We start from the raw sequence: 17,036 nt of genomic DNA on the forward strand, positions 1-17,036 counted from the left end.
CTGCAGCCCTTCACTCTCAGGGACCTCCACTTTCTGCGAAGAACTAAGCCCCTAAGCCCTGCTCTCCACAAGGGCTCTTCTGCTTCCTGTCTCACGAGTTTCTGTCCTCTGGGAGTTTTGATATCCTCAAACCTCTGCACCTGTTCTTCCCGCTGCCTGGAATCCTTCTCTCGTCCTGGCCAGCACCTACCTATTGCAGCCCTCCGGTTCCAACTCAAACGCCGTCATCTGCGAAAGCAGCGCCTCTTCACTTCAGTCCCTTCCTCCTCGGCGCTCCACCTCGCCGTCACGCTGTGTGTGCCTCGTGTCTGTGTCGCCTCTCCTCGCAGACCTTGAGCGCCTCCAGGGCAGGGTCCGGGTGTGAGGCGTCTCTAGGTCCCCAGCTCGGAGCGCGACCTGACCGGAGGGGCCGTGGGCGACGTCGGTTACTTCCGAACTCGGTCTCGGCGCCGAGGGGCTGAGGACCGGCACCGGGAGGCCGGCCCGACAGCTCGCCCACAGGCGTGGGGGAAGCCGCCCCGGAGGCCGCGACCTCCATCCCGGCTCACTGCGGCGGACAGCGATAGGACCCCGACGTGGGTGAGAATTTCTGGTGCGGTCCGGGTGCTGTAGACCCTGGGGTAGGCTTCCCAGCACATTTGCTTGGCTTTCTCCCCCGACGAACGATCTTAGGACGATCCGGGGAGTCCCCGCCGCTGCCGCCCCCTGACGTCACGGAGTCCCCCAGAGGCCCCGCCCCGGTCGCGCCTCCTTCCGTGGGAGCGGCGCGCCGTGCGGGTGGGAGAGCGGCTATGGCGGGGCCCGGCGCCCCCGGCGTGCCCGTCGCCCGCTGGAAACGCCACATAGTGCGGCAGCTTCGGCAGCGGGACCGCACGCAAAAGACACTCTTCGTGGAGCTGGTGCCGGCCTGTGAGTGCGCCACGGGGGCCCTGCAAGATGGCAGTGGAGGGAGGGGACGGAGATCCGGGCGCGGGGAGAGAGGGTTGTCTGGCTCCTCGGGCAGTGACCCGCGGGCAGAAAAGCCTTCTCGCCTCCGAATCCTTGGGCCTTCTGGCCCATCTCTTTCGCCCCACCTCTGACTAGCCAGCATTCCTGTCCTTTCCAGTCCAGGCTCTAGCTTAGAGCCCCTTGCAGGACGGAGCTCCCTCCCGGTGCTCCTCCCCTCCTGGCCCCTCAGGGCCCGCCTCTCCCGGACTGGATTTCCTGGGCACGGGTTTGTTAGCTAGTGTTGGTTTTTTAGGGTCTCTTATGCTTCCCCCTCCCGGGGCAGTTCTCAGGGTACAACCTAGTCAATCCATTTGGTCCCTGTGACCCAGTGAAAGAACTCTTGAGAGCAGCTACTTCTCTGAATCTCTAGGGAGGAAGCCCAGAGTCTCAGGCTTTGCCACTGGTAAGTGATCCTGGCTCAGGTTTTGGGAGCACCTCTGTGCTCGGGCAACCCCAGCCCGAGGGAGAAACAGGGGACTCCAAGCTGCTGGCTGAACCCAAGAAGAGTCATACTCAGGTGTTTGGGGCCGGGGGCGGGGGACTGGTCAGGAGTGGGTATGGCAGTTCAAGCCAGGGGGAACAAGTGTGCATGTGTGTAAGTGGCTCTGGTCACTCGAAATTGTATGTTGGGGGTTTGGGTGGGGGGAGTTACCACCACTATCCCTCCAGTTCCATCACTGGTCCTAATTTTGGCTGCTGCTTAACTATCTCCCCCCTGATCCCCCAAACTGAATTTGCAGCTCTTGTCCTGGGCCATTTACCTGCAACCCTCTAGGCTGCTGGTCCTCTCCCTCAGGGATGTGAGGTCAGCCTCCTGCCTCCAGGCAACCTCACTTTTTCACTGCTCTGATGGACAGTGGAACCATCCAATTTGAGGGAGAAGTCACCCCTGTCCCCCAGGAGCTGCAGTCTGTGGGACTGGAGAGACCCCGAGGGCTGCGATCAGACGTAATGAAGCTCCAGTTTTCTCTGTGGTCTTGGGTGGGTTGTATCCTTAAGCCTCAGATTTATCACCCATAAATTGGGCAAAATGGCGTCTTCTTTAGATTTGCTGGGGGGCCAGTGCAGTGCCCTGGGGGCTGGGGTGGGGTTTTGTGTGAGAACTAGCCCAGTGACCTCAGTCAAAGTGACAGGCAGGGAACCGGGTGAAGGAAAGGAGCTGAGGAGCTAGGCCTGGGCTTACCACCCCCACCCTACCCTGGAACTGGTGAGAAAAGAGGAAGTGAGTGTGGTGGGGGTGGAGGGAGATATTCCAGGGTCTGTAGCAAAAGCTACCAAATTCAAGGAGGTCTGCTGGATAGTTGCTCAAGGACTTTCTCTTCTGGCCTCTGGGAACCTTACCCCAACTCAGGGGAAGAGAGGATTGTTTTTTTAGAGTAGAAAATTAGAGCCCCTGGAGGGGAAGTAATTTGCCAAAGGCTGTAGGCAGGTGGAGCTGGGTTTATTTCATCACTCTTTGGGGCAAAGACTTGCTCTGGGGCAAGGCTGAATCAATCCCTGGCGCTGTCCTTCCCTCAGGACCCACAGTGGTCGGTGAGGCCAGCCATCTACTTCCCCTGCAGTGGCTGTCTTTCTCTGTCCCCTGGAGAGACGGTTTCCTGGGAGGGCCTGTGGGCAGGTGCTGTGAGGAGGCTGTGCCAGGGCTGAAGTTCTGGGTAGAGCCCACAAACACCCCTCAGGCAAAGGGCAGAGCCCAGCCTGCCAGTAGCTCTGCCATTCTGCATCCCTGGGCTCCTGCAGCCCTCCCAGCCAGAGAGGTATGCCTGGAGTCTGCTGGAAAGTGTTTGTCTTTGTACCCCTAGATAACCGTCTCCTAGAGAAGGCTGAGTTGCTGGCCCGGATCTCAGAGAAGCTGCAGCCAGAGCCAAATGATGTCACTCCTGCTACCCTCCAGCGCCCCTGGTGAGTGTATGAGTGTTCCTGGTTACAATGGGCTGCCTATGCCTGGGCCCTGCCCCCACTGCCTATGCTGGCTTCATTTTCTCCCTGGCATCTCATTGGTCCTTAAATGCTACCCAGGGGAGGGAGGAGGTGGTCTCTTGAAACTTCCTCCAGGCCAGCTGCTTAGAATGCCCTTTCTCCACCACCTTTCTAAGTCCATCTCTGCATTTGTCTCATCTCTTCCCTTCCCACCCCCACACTCCTGCCTTTCCCCCTCCTCTTTTTGTGTCCCTGATCCTTACCTGATGCCTACAGAAAGGGTCTTGCTACATTTGCCAAAGGGGGAGTGAAGATGAGAACCAGGAATGGGTTGGGCCTCAGAGTTGGGAGGTGCTTTTTTTTTTTTTAAATAAAGATTAATTAATTAATTTGACAGAGAGAGAAAGCATGCACACACACACATACAAGCAGGGGGAGTGGCAGGCAGAGGGAGGGGGAGAAGCAGGGTCCTCTGGAGCAGGGAGCCTGATGCAGGGGCTCGATCCCAGGGTCTCAGGACCTGAGCCAAAGGCAAATGCTCAACCGACTGAGCCAGCCAGGCGCCCCTGGGAGGTGCTTCTTTTTTTTTTTTTTAATTTGTATTTATTTATTTGAAGAGAGAGGCACAGTGAGAGAGGGAACACAAGCAGGGGGAGTGGCAGGGGGAGAAGCAGGCTTCCCGCCGAGCGGGGAGCCCGATACGGGGCTCGATCCCAGGACCCTGGGATCAGGACCTGAGCCAAAGGCAGACGCTTAACGACTGAGTCACCCAGGCGCCCCCCCTGGGAGGTGCTTCTTAAGGAGGGTCCTAGCTAGCGAACCCAAGGCCTGGGGAAGTCCTAGGGCAGAGGAGTCATGGGCAGTTTCAGTTTCTGGAGACTTGCCTTTTCCTCTACTGGCTTTGGGTTTCCATCTTCCTTAGGAGAAAGTTCATGGTTTTGGTTTCAGGCTTTCTGTGTTCATCCTGTGGGTGAACTGAGGGACAAAGAACACCGTTCTCTTATTGGTTGGCAGGGAAGAGGAATCGGGGCCTGACTCAGACCAAGTCCCATCACCAACCACTCTGAGGGTGAAGTGGCAAGAGAAGGAGGAAGGGCTCCGGCGGGTCTGTGGTGAGGTAGGCTGGGCAGGGGTCTGAGAGAGAATGGCGTGGGGCCAGAATCCAGGACTTTGGGGGCAAGGGGATGTGGTCCAAGGGATCCGGCAAGTGAGGGACATTCTCCAAGTCCAGTGTCACAGTGCTCTCTAGCTTGGTTCTGGCAGCCCAGGAGGACGTGGTCTCCAACAGCAGCTAGAGGATGTGAGGTGAGAGCTCAGAGAGGAGGATGAGGTACACAAGGCCAGATGAGTCTGTTCCCCCTTCCAGACAGTCCCGCCTGCTCTGTTCACAGCCTGCCTCCCCAACCCCGGGGCCCAGCACCGGCTGATGCACAGTACACACTTGCAGACCAAATGAGGAAGGTGGCCCACCCCCACGGCAGGGTGTGCTACTTCCACCCGACACTGCTGCCCCCACTCCGTGGTGTCTCTTGGCTGCAATTTCACCACATTGTCCTGGTTTTCTTCTCTTTTCTGTAGCAGTTGCTTCTGAACTTCCTTCTCTGGTTCGTTTCCTCCTCCTCTTTAAATGTGGGTGTTCCTTGGAGCTTGGGTGGGTTCACGGACTCCTGTGGCCTCGAAGATGGTATGCTGACTCCCAGACCTGTCTCTGGCCCAGTCTTCTCCCCTGAGCTCCACACTCGTTGGTCAGCTGGGGTTCTTGGACATCACATCTAAAATCAGATTCCCCATCTCCCCCATAGTATATGGCAAGCACCACATGGAGAGGGGACTCCTGCAGGTGCTGGGCTAAGCATTATTTCAGCTAATCCTCCACAACTCTACAGCAGGAAACTGAGGCTTAGAGAAGCGGAGCCAGGATCTGAACTCCTTCCCACATGAATCCATCTTCTGTGATCTCCATTCATTCTTTCAACAAAGATTTATTGACAGTTGTCATTATCCTAGGCACATGATAAGGACAAGACCTGGCCCCATGGAGCTTCCAGTCCAATGGAGACTGATAGGCCATAAACACATGCCTAGTTACAGCATGCCACGTTACTTGCCCAACGAGTGTGGGAGTGGGGCTATGAACCCAGTGAGAGCCTCTCCCTCAGAGCCCCTATTGTAGTTACAACTTGACATTTGAGGCACTTCCTGGGCTGTGAGATCCCCAAGGCCTGGGATGCCCTTGCTTTGCTTCCACTTATCCCTGGGTCTGTCCTCACAGTCCATGCTAATAAATATTTGTAGACTAAATGATGGATGAGGTAGACCCTCCACCCCCAACTGGTAGTCACTGGGCTGGAAACTAAGGGGGCACCTCTAGTCCTTCCCAGCCCTCCATCCTGAGCTAGCTAGCAGTCATCAGCTCATGGATCCTGCCTCCAAATCCATCAACTCTCTGTTGGCCTGGCCCAAGTTACCCTCATCATTCCTGGACAACCCCTCCCTTGGCACTCCCATCCATTCTCCATACAGCACTCACAGTGAGAAATATATATACACACACACACCTATGTATGTATGTATATATGTGTACACACACACACACACACACAAACGTTTTTCTTTTTAAGTAGCCTCCATGCCCAACGTGGGGCTTGAACTCACGATCCGGAGATTGTGAGTCCCATGCTCTACCAACTGAGCCAGCCAGGTGCCCCCAGAGTGATATATTTTAATAACAAAAAGATCTCCCTTAAAAAAAGACAATACAGACACACATGCTTGTGAACATTTCAAGAGAACAAAAGCCCACCGAGTAAAGAAGTGAAACCCCCTTCACCATCTCTCCCATTGTCAGTTTGGTATACATCTTCCAGAGCCCTTTAGCCTTCCCAGTGGAGTTCTCCAGAATTTCCTGCCACTCTCCCTGTCTCTGAACTAATAGTCCCCTTGGTCTGGGACACTTCCACAAACCCCTTGCCCTTAGCACTTCCTCCCTGGCACTTCCTCAGAACACACCAGTCAGTTCCCATTGGATATGCCAGGGGAAGGGGAGTTTTCTTTAATTCTTAGTACTGTTTCACATATTGCAATAAGCATATATCATTGTTATTATTTTAGCTTTTTGGGGGAAATAATTATAGATCATAGGAAGTTGCAAAGATTGGTTACTTCTTATGTAACTATAGCATACACGATCAGGAAAATGATATTGATAGAAATATACATATATTTCTTTGTCATGTTGTCCCATATGTAGATTTGTGTGACGGGCAATATACAGCACAATTTCATCACCACAAAGATCTCCCTCTTGCTACCCTTTTTGGCCACAACGCACCCCTCTCCCCCAACCATCCCTAACCCTGCACCCACTAATCTGTTTTCCATCTCTATTATTTGGCTTTTGAAAAACCTCCCCAAAATATTGAATCACAGACTATCAGTGAAAGTAAATGACAGGCAAGGAAGCAGAAGTGGAGGTCAGACTGCTCCGTGGTGAAAGGAATTACAAACGTTAAGAACTGGGCCGCTAGGAACTGGGCCGGCTAGGAAGGTAGGCACGGGCTGGCGCACGGGCAGAGGGAGATCTGTCAGTGCGGCTGAGTAGCGCTGGCCTCGCTCCTCAGTCCGTCCCTCACCAGGCCCACGTGAGGAACAGGTTAGCAGTCAGAGCCCCCACCTTGGTTATTTCCTCATGTTCCTCTTGTCACACTGGTAGGAACCGCTTCACCTGAGGTCTGTCTCTTCTGCTGACCCTTCAGCGCTAAAAAGTGGGACTTGACCTTCCTCTCTGTGGCTTCCCCAGCTCTTGGCTGAAGGACTGCTGAATGAGGCAGGGGCATGGATGAGGTGACCCTCACCCCCATTCTAGGCCTGGGGGCAGCTCAGGTATTCAGTCTGGCCTCTACGCTCCCACAGCCTGTTCTCCTTGCCCTGTGCCTCTGCTTAGGGCTCCTGGTTGCTCTCTGGAATCTATGCTCGGATAGGCCAGGGTTAGAGAAGTGGGGAACAGAGCCCGCACCCCTTGAACCTCTCACGTAGACCTGTCCTGTACTTGGAGCATCATGTTACGTGGTCTGCCACTTAGCTGTGTAACTTTGTCAAGACACTTAACCTCTCTGTGACAGTGTCCTCGTCTGCGAAATCGGGAAAATGGCAGTACCTACCTCATGCTCGCGTTATGGCGATTAAAAGAGTTAATATATGTGTAGTGCTCAGAACAGGGCATGACACACAGGTGCTATATAAACGTTTGCTATTATCTGAAATATTACTCCTTCTAGTAATTCTACATTACCCTATGAGGTAAGTGCTATCATTCCCACTTTACAGGTGAGGAAACACCAGGTTCAGAGAGGTTAAATGACCACCCCGGGGTCACAGAGAATATAAGTGGCCCTGCCAGGGCTGAAACTCAGGTGTTAGGCTCCAGAGCCCAAGGCCCTTCCACTGTTCCACAAAACAGCAGTGCGTTCTGTGCGCGGCCCTTCACCTGTCAGAGCCTGTGCTTTCGGGGTGGGTGGAGCAGCCGACTCTGCTCCACGTCCAGTCGGAGAGGGGCTGGGAGCGCGCGGCGGGAGCCCTGCAGAGGCGCTGCCGCCCACCTTCCGCCCCCGACCGCCCCCAGATGGCCTACCAGGTGGTGGAGAAGAGCGCGGCCCTGGGCACCCTGGAGGCGGCGCTGGAGGAGCGGCAAAGCAGGTGAGGCGCGGGCCGGTGCGAGGGTGGACCGCGCCCACCGCTGGGTGGCTCGGGGCCACCTCTGCCGGGGAAGGGGCGACGGGGTGCTCCTGCGTGTCTCCAGCACGGCCCGGGAGCTTTCCCCACGAAGTGGGAGACCTGGCTTAGCCACCTGCCTGACGGCGTGGAAGGGGCAAGTCTGTCCCCTTCTGAGACCGGCTCCCACCGCGCCGTGACGAAGGGTGCCCCCTCCCGCAGGCTGGCGGCTCTGGAGGCCCGCGCGGCGGAGCTGCAGGAGGCGCGGGCGCGGCAGGCCCGGCAAGTGGACGCACAGCGGGCGCTGAACGTGGCGCAGCGGGCGGCCTACGAGGCGCTGCGCGCGCACGCCAGGCTCCGGGAGGCGGCCCTGCGCCGGCTGGAGGAGGAGGCGCGTGACCTGCTGGAGCGGCTCGTGCAGCGCAAGGCGCGCGCCGCCGCCGAGCGCAACCTGCGCCTCGAGCGCCACGAGAAGTGAGCGCGCTTGGCCCCGCCCCTCGGAGACGAGAGCGCCGCGGCCCTGTGGGGGAGGGCACGCTCCGCGTTTCACCTCCGCGACCCGAGGCGCGTCGGCCCGGTGCGGCTCTCTGGATGCTTCTATTCCGCCAGGGCCAAGCAGGCGCGGATGTCCTTGGAGCTGAAGAAGGCTGCCAAGCGGACAGTGAGCATCAGCGAGTAAGCGTGGGAACGCGCCGGGTCCGGCCCGCCGAGCCTCCGCAGCCCGCTCTGCCCCGCGTGCTCTAGGGCGCCCTTTTCTCTGGCCTCCGCCTGCAATTCTACCCCGCCCCCACCTGTCTGCACGAGGCCCCCACGTAGACTGAGCCCGCAGGACACGCGCAGACTCGCGTGCTCTGGTCGTAGGCGCCAGCATGGCTGCCCGCAAGATTCCCTCTTCACCGTGTTGTGCCCTGGGGGCAGGGAGGCGCTGGTCCCTTGACCTCCCTGAGTTTCACGCCCTGTCCAGGAGCCCAAACCCCATAGGCGACGGGATCAGAAAGGAGGCTGAGACTCTGGCCCGGCCTGCTGAGCCCCTGTCCCTGAAGAGTGAGGCTGGTGAGAAGTGGAAGAGGCCGTTCAGGTGAGGACTGTCCCAGAGCTCTGAGCTGGGCCCCACGCCCCACTCCAGAGTCTTCCTCTAGGGCCTTGGGCCCAGCTCGGGCTCGGGGGAGAGGACAGGTCTGATCTCCAGTGCCTGGAGCCTCTTGGGGTCATTGCCGTCTTAGGGACTCTGGCGCCTTCCCAGGACCAGAGCTGTGGGGGTGCGGTGTCAGGCTGGTGAAAGGGTGTCACCAGGAGGGAACTGTGGGCGAGGCCCAGGATTCAGCTGTCACAGGGGCGCAGGTGTGTCCTCACAGGGACACGAGAGCACATGTGTGTACAAGCTTGGGGGAGCGTATCCGAGCGCGTGAGAGCACGTATAGATGTGAGCTCACACGGGCTTCTGAAGCCCATGCATTCCCTCAGTCTCCCCCGTTCATCTCCATTTGTCTGTCATTGCAGCTGCCCTCCCCCACCCTTGCTCCATTCACCAACTTGAAGGCTTCTCTTTCAGCCCTTCCTTGCAGGTCACTGGTGTCCGGGCCTGGGGGCAGTGAAAGAACTTTGGGAAGGGGCATGAGATGCTGGTCCCCAAAGTCCTTGGCAGCCCCAGTGGGCCAAGTCAGCCCAGGACGCATCCTCTTCTGGGCATTTTTGAGGTCACTCAGCAGGCCTAGGTTTTACCTCCCTCCATCCGCCAGCCTTGTGCTATCCCAGCCTGAGGGCACCTTCACCCTCTCCCCCATATGCCCCAGCTCAGCCTCCTCAGAACTTTTGGTGGAGGGCACTTGGGTGGTGAGGCAGTTCTTACCATCATGGTGGAAATGGGAGACTTTATTCCTAAATCCCTCCCTGCCTCCACCTTCCGGGGACTGCCGTGGGTCATCCCGCTCTCCTGCTCTTGGAGGAGCCAAGTTCTTGTCCCAGGCTCACAGGCCTGCAAGCCTCAGTGTCCCCAGCAGGGTGTAGGGATGAGTGGCTGCCGTCTGCACACTCACTGGCCAGTCCCTTAGCACATCTCTCAATTCTACCCCAGATCTGCCTCTGCCACCTCCTTGACACTCTCCCGCTGTGTGGATGTGGTGAAGGAGCTTCTGGAGTAAGTGTGTGCGTGCACCTACATGTGTGTGAAGGGTTTGGGCCCCTTGGAGGCCCATGTCAGGCTTCTGGACTCCAGGCTTGGTCTGTGTATGTCTCGATCTGTCCGTCTGTGTGTTGCCCGGCTGTCTGTGTGAATCTCTGCTGCCTCTCCCAGACCTCATTTCCCTCAATTCCAGGCCCTGCCTGGCTGTCCTCCACGCTCTGTCCCTCATCCGTGGTCCTCACAGAGGACCAGGATCTCCAGCCTGAGCCTGGATAGGAACTACCACTCAGTTGGGAAATAGGCTCAGATGTGTCAGGACTTGTCCAGGGTCACAGAGCCAAGTGGCAGCAGGGCTCAGACGGAAACCCCAGCCCGGAGGTTGCTCTGCAGTCACCAACTCCTCCCTGCCTCTGTGCCCCTCCTGTCTTCACACTGACCCCCGGGGTCAGAGGCTGGGTTGGGAATAAGCTCGCTGCCCCTCTGGGCCATGTTCTGCTACCTTTCTTGTCTGCTTTCTCTTGTTGCTGCCTCAGGAGCATGAGACTCCCATGTCAGAAGGCCTTGCCAAATGCCTTCCTAACACCTGCCCCCCCACCCAGTTTCAAGAAGAGGAGAGGCCACTCCATTGGGGGAGCTCCTGAGCCGCGATACCAGAGCATCCCTGTGTGTGTGGCTGCCCAACCTCCTACCCAGGTTCAGGATGTGCTGGTAAGGGAGGGGCTGGGCCACATGCATGAGGTGCCCATATGGGGAGTGTAGGCCCCAGGGGTGGTCCACGGAGGCCAGGGAAGCAAGGCTGGGCTCCTCAGCTAGAGCACAAGTGTTCTTTCCCATCCAGCGGTAGAAGCCTTTCAGCATTTAGTGATGGGGGATGGACTGGAGAGGGAGATCAGGAGGCCAGGCAGGGGACGGTGGGGAAGTGTAGTGGGAGGCTGCTGCAGGGCTGCTGAGACCCGATGTGTGCAGGGGTGCGTGTGAGAGCCTGTGTGTGCAGAGAGGTGCGTTTGGTGAGGGCCAGAGGCACCAACCTCCCTTTTCCCCGTAGGATGCCCACCTTTCCGAGGTCAATGCTGTTTGTTTTGGCGCCAGTAGCAGCCTCCTGGCCACCGGAGGGGCTGACCGCCTCATCCACCTCTGGAATGTTGTGGGAGGTGAGGGTTTCTCCTCTGTGGGCCATCCTGGGGCTTTCTCTCCAGAGCCCACCCTCAGCTTGCTCCTTAGTGGGCAAAGGTCTTAGATCTGTTTGTGTTTCCTCACATGTAACATTTTTGTGGGCAGTGGCCAGATGACCCCTTGGCAAGAGCTCTGGGCTGAGCCTCTTAGTTGCTGGGATCCAGGTCTGCAGGATGGGGAGGGCCCAGCTCAGATGGTCCCTGTTAGGGGAAGCGGGGGTCCCTTCTCATTAGATTCTGCAGGGATAGGCCCTTGAGAAGCAGGTCCCTGGGGCCCACCAGCTGACCTCCTCTTCTGGTATCACTTGAGCTCTCAGAACTCAGGAGATTAGTGTTAACTACCCTAAGCTTGTAGAGGTGGGTGTGTTGGGGAGTCACAGTCATTTCCTGGAGGCTTCCTAGAGAAACGTCTGACCCTGGCTTGCTGTGTGACCCCGGGACAGTCCCTTCTCCCTGGTCCTCTGTAGCCGTGTGAGATCATCAGCTGCCCCCTGGAGCCCCCTGCTGGCAGTTTGGGGAGGTGCAGCCTCCAGCCCAGGCCCCCAGAAGTCTTTCCTCTAACGTGGGAGAGACTGATCTTCCCAGCAACTCCTCTTCATGAGGTTAGTGACTTCATTTCACCTGTCCTTTTCCTGGTCCCCCCAGATCGTCTGGAGGCCAACCAAACCCTTGAAGGAGCTGGTGGCAGTATCACCAGTGTGGACTTCGACCCTTTGGTGAGGGGACTTAGCCTCAGTGACATGGGACGTCTGTTGTGTGCCCCCGCCCCCAGTCTCCACACTGGGCAGGTGGGGGCTCTGGGACATAAGGGAACATCATGGATGTCCTAGAACCAGTCCCTCTGGCTGCTACACAAACCTTCCCTGGGCCTGGAGGCTACTCTGCCTGTCTGGATGATCTGGGAGGCTCAAGGCAGCCCCTGCCCCAGCTCCCTGGTGTGAGGGATGTTGCTTCTGTCCAGGCCCAGGTTCAGGGCCTTTCCCTTCCCCTTCCATCTCTCCAGGGCTCACAGGTATTAGCAGCTACTTACAATCAGGCCGCCCAGCTCTGGAAGGTGGGGGAGGTACAGTCCAAGGTAAGGCCTGACTGAGGAGGCAGCCCTGGGGTCAGGGGTCATGCCTTGGGCCCTGAGGGGGGATATTATGGAGTCTTGGCCATGTCCTTGATCCATATGTGGGATGCGGGGGGGGGGGGGGCGCAGGAGACACTGTCTGGACATACAGACAAGGTGACAGCTGCCAAATTCAAGCTAACAAGGCACCAGGCGGTGACTGGGAGCCGGGACCGGACGGTGAAGGAGTGGGACCTCGGCCGCGCCTACTGTGAGGCCCAGCCCCCTCCCTCCCCCTCCCTACCTGCTGGTACCCCCAAGCCAGGTCAAGAACACCTCAGCCTGTTCTCTGGGAATGGCTCTAAGATTCACAGGCATTTGGGGTGAAAGGTCCCAAGGCCTCTCCTTCTCTACTTCCCATCGGTGTTTTTTTCTGTTTGGTTTCTTGGTGACTTCAGGCTTTGGGCTGGGAAGCAGGGGACCTGGTTTCTAGTTTGGGGAGGATACTTACCCCTCTGGGGCTTCTGGACCTCAGCTTCTCCGTATGTCCAGTGGGATGGCTTCCAACAACCTTTTTCTGAGGCTAGGGCTCTGCTCTTTGGTCCCCAGGCTCCAGGACCATCAATGTCCTTTCCTACTGTAATGATGTGGTGTGTGGGGACCATGTCATCATCAGTGGCCACAGTGACCAGAAGATCCGGTTCTGGGACAGCAGGTGACAGGCATGGGCTGTGGGCGGTGGAGGCATGGGGACAGGCTTCCTGTGTTCTCTTTCGTTTCTCTGGCCATAGAGCCATGGAAGCATCTCAGGGAAGTGAGGCTGCGGTGGCTTCTCTGTCTAGGTGTGGCCCCTTGAAGGCTCCGCTGCCTCCGGGGACCTATGGCACCTTTTTAGTGGCTCTTGGTCCGGCTGCTGGACTCTGCCTGGGCCTTGCCAACCAAAATGGAGGAGCCCCCTTTTCTACTTAGTTACCACTTTTATTTATTTTTTAAAAATATTTCATTTATTTATTTGACAGAGAGAGAGACAGAGACAGCGAGAGAGGGAACACAAGCAGGGGGAGTGGGAGAGGGAGAAGCAGGCTTCCCACTGAGCAGGGAGAGCCCGATGCGGGGCTCGATCCCAGGACCCCGGGATCATGATCTGGGCCGAAGGCAGACGCTTAATGACTGAGCCACCCAGGCGCCCTAGTTACCACTTTTAAATCAAAGGAAACAAAGTTTTCGTTGTTTCCGGCCTGGAGCCCGGCATAGGGGGGTGATTTATAAAAGCCGGTGCTGGAGCTGGAGCCGGCGCCGGGTCTCCTTCCAGGTGTGCGGTGAGTGCCGTTGGAGACCCTTTGCGCTCTCACACGTTTAATGGCAACTCTCATTTCCTCTCCAGTGGTTATTTTAGCGACCCAGGGGTTTCGAGGCCCCAGCTTCTAGTCAAAGGCTGGCTAAGTTCCTCTTGGAGGGGCTGGCCGCAGTGGGAGAAGGGAGACTAGTCAGCGTCAGCCCTGGCCCCGGTGATCTGAGACCCGGGGGCCCCTCTTGACTTTGTTCGCCTGTCAGGAGTGGCCTTGGTGGGCTGTTCCTCATCCCTACCTCTGTCTCTGCTCCTCAGGGTCCCCTGCTGCACCCAGATCATCCCTGTGCAGGGCCGGGTCACCTCCCTGAACCTCAGCCAAGACCAGCTGCATCTGCTCAGCTGTTCCCGAGATGACACCCTCAAGGTCATTGACCTTCGTGTCAGCAGTATCCGCCAGGCATTCAGGTACCTGCTTTGTGCCCCCGGCACTGTGGCTTTGGCCGGGGCAGCTGGGTCTCTCATCCCTTGTTAAGGGCCCTTCTGGACCTGTCAGTGGGGGACCCGTTCTGGAGGCCCTTCTGGACCAGGACCTGCTGAGGTGCCCCAAGCTCCTGATGGAGAGACGAAGCTCTTGAAGCTCCTGGCTAAGGGCAGGGACCGGCGGCCACGTTCATTCTGACCCTGGTTGTGTCTGCCCTCAGGGCTGATGGCTTCAGGTGTGGTTCTGACTGGACCAAAGCCGTGTTCAGGTGTGTGTGCGAGAGCATGTGCCTGTGCCTGAGCATGCCCCCCCCTCCCGACCGTGTATGTCCGTGTCTGCATGCGTGCGCCCTTGCCTCTGATCATTTCTTGCCTGCCCTGCTGTGCCCATTGCAGCCCGGACAGAAGCTATGCCCTGGCAGGTTCCTGGGACGGAGCCCTTTACATCTGGGATGTAGACACCGGCAAGCTGGAGGGTAGTCTGCGGGGACCCCACTGGTGAGCATGGCCCCCACCCCCAGCCCCAGTGCTGCTAAGCCAGTTCCAGGTTCTGACATGCGTGGGACCCTGGAGTCCCCAGCCCTTGTCCCCACATCCCCCCCTCCCCCTCAGAGCCCTTCTTCGTTCACAAGGTGCTTTCCCTTGTGCGCAGCTCTGTGAGCCCATTTTACAGGCTTAGAGAGACCCTCAGGCTGCCCTGTTCCAGTAACGAGGGGCAGAACCCAGGCTGCAGGCCCAGCTTCTGACGCCTCCACCCTGAAGCCCGTCCCTCCCTGTCCTCAGCACTGCCGTCAACGCCGTGGCCTGGTGCTCCTCGGGGAGCCATGTGGTGAGCGCAGACCAGGCCAGGAAGGTTGTGCTCTGGCACTAGCCGTGACTTCTCCTGCCAGGGCTGGAGCTCGAGTCTGAAGCCCAAGGCCAGAAGACGGCTTCCCGCCGCTCACGGGGCTCGGGAACAAGTGGGGATGGGGGTGGGATGGGAGGGGCGTGGCCTTGGGGCATTTGATGGGGAACAGGGCCCGGCAGGACCTGGCCTGTCTGTTGGAAAAAAAAGTGTGTGTGTCGGGGGGGAATTACAGTATTTTTTGCTTGTTTTATCTCTGACTTCTCACTTTCTTCGACGTAAGTGAAAAAAAATTGCATCTAAACTGGTACCTGCTTGCCTCTCTGCAGCGTTCGGGTGGCAGAGGCCTTTGGGCTGGTGGCTCAAGGACGCCTGGGCTTGGCACCTTTCCTCCAACTGCACAGAGCTGGGGCCGGGCCAGGCTGGCCTCGGTGCTGTTCCCATCCGAGGAGACAGCATGAAGAAAGGCTCACAGGCAGCAAAGGGCAGTGGCTTTTGGAGCCGTGGGAATCTCACCCTTGGTCCACGCTGGTCCAGAGGCCAAGCCAACGCCTTGGACCCTCCTACTTCAGGCGCCCAGGGTAGACTGAGGCTGTGGAGGGGCCATGGGAGTTCCAAGAGGGGCTCTGGTGGAAAGGGTCCTAACACACCAGAGAGTGATGTCAAGTATTTAGTACACCAGGCCTGCCTTTAGATGGGGGCATGTTCTTGCTCCAGAGGGGGAGCCCGGAATGTATGGGGAACGGCCTGGGTAGGTCTTCGTGTTGGGGGGGCGGCCGCGGGCTGGGCCTGGGCTGGGGCTTCACTTACAGGGGCACCACGAGCCTCTGGAGTACAAGGCAGACCCAGCAGGGCAGAGCCTGGGCACCCCACTTGTTTGGTCAACCTCGTGCATGGAGGAGTCGCCAGCAGGACAGCCATTGCCAGTCACAAGACAGCAGAAGGGACTTCTGTCCCTGAGGGGACCTTACTGTGGCATGCTGCTCATCTGAGATTCAAAGGCTTCGCTTTGGAATTCTCAGTTTCCTTCCTTATCACCTTCCAAAGTCTCCCTTGGGGGTTGTTGGCCATTCCCAGGGTTAGGAAGCCGTTCCCAGGATGAGCAGCAGGTTGCTGAGCGCCTGAACTTTGCAGCCGGGCTGTCTGTGTTGGAGTCGCAGCCCGCTCTTTAGTAGTTGGGTGATTTTAAACAGGTTCCTTAACGGCTTTGTGCCTTAGTTTCCTCCTCTGGGAAAGGGGAAAATAATAGTACTCACCTCAGAGGGCGCCTGGGTGGCACAGTCCATTAGGCGTCCGACTCTTGGTTTCCGCTGGGGTCGTGATCTTGGGGTTCAAGATGGAGCCCCGTGTTGGGCTCCACGCTCAGCAGAGTCGGCTTGAGATTCATTCTCCCTCTCTCTCTGCCCCTCCCCCACTTACCATTCATGCCTTCTCCCTCTCCCTCTCTCAAAAAAAAAAAAACAAAAACCGTCCTCACCTCAGAATTTACCGTATAGACTCAGTGCGTTAGTATCTGTGAGGCTCCTGGCACATGCCAAAGAGCGTGTGGTGATGAAATACCTAGTCTACACTCTGCTGGCTCTCAGCTCACTCACTGCTCTTGGCCCAGCCGTCCCGAGCTCCAGGTGACATACCTAGTTGCCTCCTGGACAGCAGTTCCCCGACATAAGCGTCTCCCCCTCACGCCCCACATCCTCAGGCACCAGGGGTGGAGCCAGTGTGTCTGACTTTAACCTAGCTGCCACGCGGGCCCCCTTCTAGTCTTGCTGTGTCTCCACCTGGACCCCTCTTGCCGTGGCCAGAGTGACTTTCTAAGGTATCGTGGTCACAGATACGACCCTTTGAAGTTCCCAGGCTGCCCGCAAAGAAGCTTTTTGGCATTAAATCCGAAGCCTTTAGGAATGAGCCCGCTGACCTCAGCTGCATTTTCATTTCCTTGCTACTCTGAATGTTTCGCACATTGATTTTCTCTCTGCCCCAAATGTTCTTCCCTCCCAGCCCCCAATTCAAATTTGTCCTTCGTGATCTTCTCCCTGAGAGCCTTTCCTCACTTACCAGGCTGGGTAGGGGCCTCCTCTCTCCTTATGTTCCTCTTTGTGTCTCCTTCCCTCCATTTTCAGTCAGGGAGCTCTTGGAAGAGGCCAGGATGGGAATAGAGTAATTCCTGCGATTAGGCCTGGCCCAGAGAGAGCCTCGGGAAATGTCTGTTAAATGGCCAACTCAGCAAGTCTAACAGCTGAACATGCTAGAGGTCCAGAATTTTCCAGCCTGATCCCCGGAGGCCCAGCCCTCTCGTCCTGGCACCCAGTGGCCACCAGGAGTCACCAGCGCCTTAGTGTCTGCTGAGCCATTCTCCAGTCTCCTGGGATTCCTGGCAGGAAAGACCAGTGCTTCCAGTAGCCACCACTACCCAGTGCTTATGTGTCAGGCACAGTGCTCTGCACTTCTCTTTTTTTTTT

General features: G+C 57.7%; 1 protein-coding gene and 1 non-coding gene across 4 annotated transcripts; one reads left to right on the top strand and one right to left on the bottom strand.

Annotated features, from left to right (window-relative positions):
- The first annotated feature begins 748 nt into the window (after window positions 1-748).
- Window positions 749-14,714, top strand: ATG16L2 (autophagy related 16 like 2). 3 transcript variants are annotated; one of them, XM_021704661.1, is made up of 18 exons: window positions 749-909; window positions 2,790-2,889; window positions 3,922-4,024; window positions 7,529-7,602; window positions 7,840-8,091; window positions 8,227-8,292; window positions 8,582-8,695; window positions 9,692-9,754; window positions 10,339-10,447; window positions 10,785-10,890; window positions 11,557-11,627; window positions 11,915-11,986; window positions 12,113-12,233; window positions 12,572-12,677; window positions 13,569-13,718; window positions 13,955-14,002; window positions 14,130-14,231; window positions 14,517-14,714. In XM_021704661.1, exons 1-18 carry the CDS (start codon window positions 792-794, stop codon window positions 14,602-14,604), a joined length of 1,863 nt encoding a protein of 620 aa, XP_021560336.1. In that variant the 5' UTR covers window positions 749-791; the 3' UTR covers window positions 14,605-14,714. The 3 variants fall into 3 exon arrangements, with proteins under 3 accessions (XP_021560336.1, XP_021560334.1, XP_021560335.1); XM_021704659.2 differs by lacking the exons at window positions 749-909; window positions 3,922-4,024 and having other exon boundaries at window positions 2,823-2,889; window positions 14,517-14,687; XM_021704660.2 differs by lacking the exons at window positions 749-909; window positions 2,790-2,889; window positions 13,955-14,002 and having other exon boundaries at window positions 3,945-4,024; window positions 14,517-14,687.
- TRNAV-CAC lies at window positions 5,538-5,610 on the bottom strand. Its single transcript has one exon. It is a non-coding gene; the product is annotated as a tRNA-Val (tRNA).
- Window positions 14,715-17,036: the final 2,322 nt, after the last annotated feature.

The sequence above is a fragment of the Neomonachus schauinslandi genome, chromosome 11 (genome assembly GCF_002201575.2).
Source record: "Neomonachus schauinslandi chromosome 11, ASM220157v2, whole genome shotgun sequence".
NCBI lineage: Eukaryota > Metazoa > Chordata > Mammalia > Carnivora > Phocidae > Neomonachus > Neomonachus schauinslandi.

Excerpts from the sequence above, each read along its gene's own strand:
- ATG16L2 (XM_021704661.1), top strand. The coding sequence starts at position 792 with ATGGCGGGGCCCGGCGCCCCCGGCGTGCCCGTCGCCCGCTGGAAACGC. Across the intron at positions 12,234-12,571 it reads GGACCTCGGCCGCGCCTACT|GCTCCAGGACCATCAATGTC; the intron begins GTGAGGCCCAGC and ends TTTGGTCCCCAG. Across the intron at positions 14,003-14,129 it reads TGGACCAAAGCCGTGTTCAG|CCCGGACAGAAGCTATGCCC; the intron begins GTGTGTGTGCGA and ends TGCCCATTGCAG.